The 6,837-nt window shown below is 34.2% G+C and overlaps 1 protein-coding gene across 1 annotated transcript; it reads left to right on the plus strand.

The window, feature by feature from the left end:
* The first annotated feature begins 6 nt into the window (after positions 1–6).
* Positions 7–4,936, plus strand: LOC136796881 (serine/threonine-protein phosphatase 6 regulatory ankyrin repeat subunit B-like). Its single transcript, XM_067051900.1, has one exon. The coding sequence runs from the start codon at positions 114–116 to the stop codon at positions 3,282–3,284; it is 3,171 nt and encodes a 1,056-aa protein (XP_066908001.1). The 5' UTR covers positions 7–113; the 3' UTR covers positions 3,285–4,936.
* Positions 4,937–6,837: the final 1,901 nt, after the last annotated feature.

Below are 6,837 nucleotides of genomic sequence, written 5' to 3' on the forward strand. Positions count from 1 at the left end.
ATGAAAATATTGTCAATTTACTTTTAGAAAGGAATGCAAGTGTAGATGTCAGGGATAATCATAGCAACGCTCCAATTGATTTAGCACTATTATATGGAATCTTTTATGCAGTTATGGTATATATAGATAAGGGAAGAAATACGGAGAATAAATTTAGACGAACACCGCTGTATTACACACTTTCTATGAACTATGAAAACTATGAAAATATTGTTAATTTAACAAATAAAATATTGTACGAACAGAACGAAATTCCTAATTATTGGGCTATTGATGACCTTTTTGAAATGTACAATGAATTAAATAGAAATCGGAATATAGTTATCGCACTTCTAAACTATACCGTTACCATGAATAATAAAACATCTTTTGAACATACGCCTCTTCACATTGCTGTAATGATGGGTGACGACAATATAGTGAGTTTTATGTTGGAAAAAAATGCAAGTGTTAATGCAAAAGATAAAATGAATTACGCTCCAATACATTATGCAGCAGTATATAATCGATTCAACGCTATGAAGAAACTTTTAGATTATGGAGCTTTTATCAATAGTCGGGAAGACGTTGGTAGAACAGCCTTGCATATTGCCAGCCTTGCAGGTTATGAAAACATTGTTCATTTATTGCTGGAAAGAAATGCAAGTCTGGGCATAAAAGATATGGTTAATAACGCACCATTGCATGACGCAGTATCTTATGGAAATCTGAACGATGTGAAGAAACATATTAATATTAAAGATATTACGAGTCTACTCATATGGGATCTGGATGGACTTGATAAAATGCTTGCTGGTGAAATTAAAAAAAATGATGCAGTATCCAATGAGAATTTAAAAGTTGTTAAAAAACTTCTAGATCACGGTGGTTCTATCGACAGCCAGGGAGAGTTTGGTAGAACGCCACTACACATTGCTGCTAGGAAGGGGCAAGAAACTATTGTTAATTTATTATTGGCAAGGAACGCGAGTGTAGATATCAGAGATGCTTATCATGATGCAGCAATACATCACGCAATGATGAGCAAAAACCTGAAAATAGTTATCCAACTTCTGGAATACGGTGCAAATGTTAATACAAAGGGCGCAACAGGAAACACGCCATTCGGTTTAGCTATAAGTATTAATAGTAATAATTTGAATGAATCCAGAATAATTCTAAATTCGATTGATACTGAAATGAAAAATAAACATTCGGAAAAAATTCAAACCGTAGAGGTAGATATAATAAATGTAATGAGAACTTTAATACAACGTGGGGCTGATGTGAATTCAAAAAATACTTATGATCAAACGGCGTTACATGAAGCTGCTGAAATAGGTTATGATGCTGTCGCAGGCTACTTGCTATCCCAGAACGCCAGTCTAGGAATCCAAGATTACATTTGCTATGCCCCCCTCCATCGGGCCGCTAATAATCTAAACATTGACGTTTTAAAGACCTTGTTAGATTACGGAGATAACATTAATAGAACAGGTTGTAATAACATTACAGCTTTACACTTAGCAATAGAAAGGAATAATACTAAGTTAACTGAATTTCTTTTATCTAACAATGCAGATCCCAATGTAATGAGTGAAGAAGGATATACACCTTTAGATGTAGCTTTTTTAAAATCATCTGAAGAAATAATAAATCTGCTTTTAGATAAGGGAGCTAAAGTCGAAGATAATAGCTTCCTAAGATCAAAAATTCTTTTCGATGCGATTTCAAAAAAAGTGTTAAAACTCGCAGAGCTTTTATTAAATAGGACAGAAAATTTTGAATCTTACCCAACTGTTATACTAAACTATGCAATCGGTATGAATTTTATAGAAGAAGTTAAACTACTCATAAAATACGGAGCAAATATAGAAAAGAAAGACATCCACGGTAACCTTCCCCTTTCTTCGGCCGTCATGTCGAAAAATGTGAATTTGGTTGAATTAATTCTGAAAGAAAGTACAATACAAGTAGCAAGTAAGAATTTCACAACTTTTATAAATGCTTATTCACAGGTCATGTTTATTACCTCTAAGAATAATGCATCACAGATTCATAACTTGACAGCACTCCACATAGCTTCCTATCATGGACTCACGGAAATAGTTCAGCTGCTGATAACTAACAAGGCATCATTGGAAGTAAGAGACGAACGAGGATATACACCACTCCACTACGCCTGTGAGGAGGGCCATGTCGAAGTTGTGGAATTGCTATCACATTCTGGAGCTAATAAGGATTCTGCCGATATCAACGGCACGACTCCACTACACATCGCCTGCAGACTCGGTTCACTTCCAATAGCCCGCCTACTACTTTCCCATCCTATAGCTGCCTTAGATTATGCTGATAATGATGGATACACTGCAGTTCACTATGCTGCTTTTAGTGGTTCGCAAAAAATAGTTAAATTGTTATTAAATCTTGGTGCCAACAAAGAAGCGAGAACTAATGGCCTCAAAACTCCGCTTCATTTTGCATCGTTCAAGGGTCACAATGAAATCGTGGAAATGTTATTGAAGGAACAAGCAGACTTCAAAACATCAGATATTGAGGGTATGATGCCTTTACATTACGCCGTAAAAGAAAGACAATCAAATGTAGTCAAATTATTGGTTCAGTATGGGTTAAGCCCCTTAATTAGAAACAAAAACGGCAGTACGCCCCTTCATCTGGCTTGCCAAAGACATGATAAATCCACAAAAAGTGAAAAAGACATTGTTTCAAATCTTACAGAAGTGCTATATGGTTATGTTAACCCATTAAATTTTGACCTCATGACTCCTTTGCATATTGGATCTAGAGATAATTCCTCAGGCTGTGTAGAAGTGCTTTTATCACATGGAGGTGACCAAAATGGAAGAGATAAGTTTTTAAATCTCCCAATACATTACGCTGCATTGAATGGTAATTTGGAAATAATATTAATGCTACTGAGGAAAGATCGTCGCCTTGGCTCTTCAGTCAATAGCAATGAGGAAACTCCTTTGTTCTTAGCGGCCAGGGAAGGCCACACTAATGTTGTAGCATTGATTTTAGAATATGGAATCCACGGTTTGAGGCCTGATGTGAAGGGAAGGAATGCTCTACACCGCAGTGCTAGTAGAGGTCACTTAGAAATAGTGAAACTTCTTCGACAGCACCGAGCTAATAAGGAAAAAGAAGATAATTGGGGCTTCACAGCATTGAACTATGGTGCTTCTTGGAGGGGGCACCAAGAGGTTATAGGATATCTTTCGGATACCTCTCTAAACATCACATTAACGTCTTATTTACAGAGGTCAAACCCTTTTCAGACATAATTTTACATCTTAAGTAAAGACTTTCATTTTTAGTACAGTAAAATAAGAATTTGTTTTGTGAAAACTTAAGTAAAATTTGATATTGTTCTTTATATTAACTCTATTCATTTTAAAAGTATGAACTCAAAATCAAAGCACTTAATCAAAAACATAATTTGTTTATAAAAAAATATAGGATTAAATTATACGTCGAATGACCACTAAAACATTAGATAAGTATATATTGGTGTATTATGGCCGCACGATGTTTTCTTATAACATAAATTATATACAAACCTGGAAAGATTAAACCTTGGACTAACTGCAGGGGGATGGCATGACCCAACTCTCCAGCAAAGCAAAAGTGAAACCGAAAAGATGATGCTTTGGGTGCTTAGGATTACTTTGAGGTTAATAGGAATACCCACTAATTGTAATTTAAACTGAAAGAGAAGACAGATAGAGGATATCTTATACTGCTCCTTACTCCTGTGAAGAGCTCCTGGTCCATCACAACACTAGCCTTTTTGGCTTCCTTTTACTGCTAGCTTATCTCATCAATTAAACTCCTTTATTCAATTGAGTAAATGTAAAACTGGACTCTGAAAATACATCCATAAATGGATAATTGCAAACAATAATTGACGCTTATTGTAAAGTACGTAAGTTATATATGCCATGGTATATATGGTCATAATTATAGTTAATAATATAATTATAATATGTATATAATATATTTTAACTTAATGAAATGTAATAATTCTATTTATATCCTATAAGATGAATTTTCATTTTAAAAATAAAGTTTATTTCTATACATCTCATACTATTGCTAAAACAATCGTTAATTGTAAAATATTAATTTAAAGTATGATGTTCAAATGTTGTGATATGTAAGTAATTGTATAAAGCTTCATGTATATAGAAAAAAAGTGTAATTTTATTTTTTCATATGAAATATAACTGAAAAAAAAAAATCAAAACGGTATCTTTAATAGCATTGTTTCCCTTTCTTAGCTATCTAGAGATATTCAATTATGTAAGTATATACTTATAATATGTATGTCATATATTCACTTAATAAAATTAGCAATAATTTCGATATCCTATTAAAAATAAGTCTAATGTTCATTTCAAAAATAAACTTTATTACTATATACCTCATATTGCTTAGACAGTCAATAATTGTAAAATATCAGATTAAAATATTATGTATAAATGTTGCAATGTGTAATTACATAAAACTTAACGTGTATCTTTAAAAAAAAAGGTATGATTGTATTTTTTTATACTTGAAATCAAAATCAACAGAAAAAGAAAAGAAAAGAAAAGGATAGCTCAAATTACATATGTTAATAGTGCTATTATTTGAAATTGTTTATATATTATATTCATTATCTTCTAAATACATCTATTACCAATCTGTTTTATTATTTTTTATATACCACAATGAGATAAAATGTTTATGGAACTTTTTTAAAAAATACAAGAAAACTAACACAAGTAAGAAAATTTTGTAGAAGCAAGTTCATCCAGTACAATTCTTTGAAACCTTTTGAATGGCTGCTAACAGGCGTCTTAATTATATATGGAATGCATATAACAACTAGCCCCTAGAATAACATGAAATGAAGTAAATAAGTGTGTATGTGTTCGTGTATGTTTGTGTGTGTGTGTGTATATATATATATATATATATATATATATATATATATATATATATATATACATACTATATGTATATATATTGTGTATATGTATATATATTATTATTTTGTTTCAATCAATTTCAGTAATGTCTGTTTGGCTTTCATCCAGTTGGCCCTTCCCTGCCGACGATTCTTCTTCTAAGTCGGTATCTTCTACCATATCTTGTTCTTCCTCCACTCCAGATGTCCATTCTTGCAGAAACTGCCGCATACCTCGCGTATGGTTCCCCTTTGTCTTTTTCTATCGCGTTCAACATTATGGCCCGCGATAACCAGTCAACTACAACATTTCTCTTCACTGCTTCGTATACAATGTCCAGACTGTACTGACCAAACTCTTTCCACCAAGTAACCCCATTCACCATCTGAAATACCCTCAGATGGCCACTGAGTGAGCTATGCATCCACTACATGCTTCCCCTGCTCTTGGGAAGTACGGGCGTGTTGAGGTGCCATACAACGTCCAGTGGATTCATCTCCGCCCTAATTCTGGCATTCCCTGTCTCCAACTAATTCAATGCAATCAGAAAAACCATAAAATTGAAACCAAGTCCGAATCGCTACCAGTACTGCCTCCGATGATCTGTCCTGAACTTGATATGCCCTAGCGGCCTTAGTGAACAAATCTATAACAGCAATCCACCTGTATCCTCTCCAAGTGAAGGAGTCTACCTGCAGTTCCTTCAATGGTGTATAAGCGGTTGGTGTTTCCTCTTTCCTTGCACTCCTACTTGTAGCTTATACAAACCTTGCAGTTATATAACACCTGATGAGTTAACCAAGCCCCCGATGATTCGTTTTCCCTTGGTGGTGCAGGAGCCTCATCTCCTTCTGTCGCTGGGCATCTCGTATGGTATCCACCATGATCTTACACCGGACAAACGACCTGTCCACCACAATTTTATCCGATCGTCAATATCTTTTAACTTTCTCCAAAATAACTGCGTTCCCGATGTACATATTGTGATAATTAATAAGCCACGGGTACTCGGCCCATTCGCCCCCCCCCTTAGATAATACTTACCCAGCGTGTATTCGCTCGTGTCCGTCGTAATTGTAAACTTTTTTGAAAATCGAGGAAAGCGAGCATTGGACCTTATATAAATACATATAATAATGGAAGTAGTTAGCACATCAGTAAGGCAATAAGCTATAAAGTATTTATTTATATATTATATTAAAAATAAATCTAAATGTTTTGGATTCGAGCGTGAGTAGTGTTTCAAAATGAGGATAAACCAGTTTTTACCCGCTTACTTCCTCATATGAATTAAAATTAGAAATGACGATTGCAGTCCTGCTGTCCTTGACTCGGCCGAACTGGACTGACTGCTTTGTAGAAGTGGAGAGATCGGTTAGTACTATACAATTTATAGTAAGCCAAGCAAGTCAGCTCACCTAGGTTCTCGACATGTCGCTTTTTCTGATCTATCTTCTGACCTCTCTCAACCACCTCGCTCTCTCAGTAAGTATTAATATATTAATGGCCCACCCACTCACTGCTCAGAGCCAAAACTTAAAATATACATCGGTTAGTGCCCGTTTCATCTATCTCAGTCTTAACTTAAATTTTTTCACGAATAACATCAAAACCTATTTTGGTGTACATTTCAAGTTAACTAAAGTTATCTAGATTACCCAGATAAGTTGAAATTAAGATAGGTTACCCTCAAGTTACCTGCCAGTTATGAGAATGATTAATAAAGTTTAAAAGCTTTAAAAAATGTAAATATGGGTGTTTTTTTAAGCCCGATAGAACTTGAAATTGTAAACAATAACACAAAAAATTAAATTGTAATCAAATTTTTTTTTTATTCGAAAGATCAATACGTGACATTAACATTTGAAAATGATTTCGGGCATAT

Source organism: Halyomorpha halys, unplaced genomic scaffold (assembly GCF_000696795.3).
Source record: "Halyomorpha halys isolate HHAL.00 unplaced genomic scaffold, Hhal_1.1 Scaffold1258.1, whole genome shotgun sequence".
NCBI lineage: Eukaryota > Metazoa > Arthropoda > Insecta > Hemiptera > Pentatomidae > Halyomorpha > Halyomorpha halys.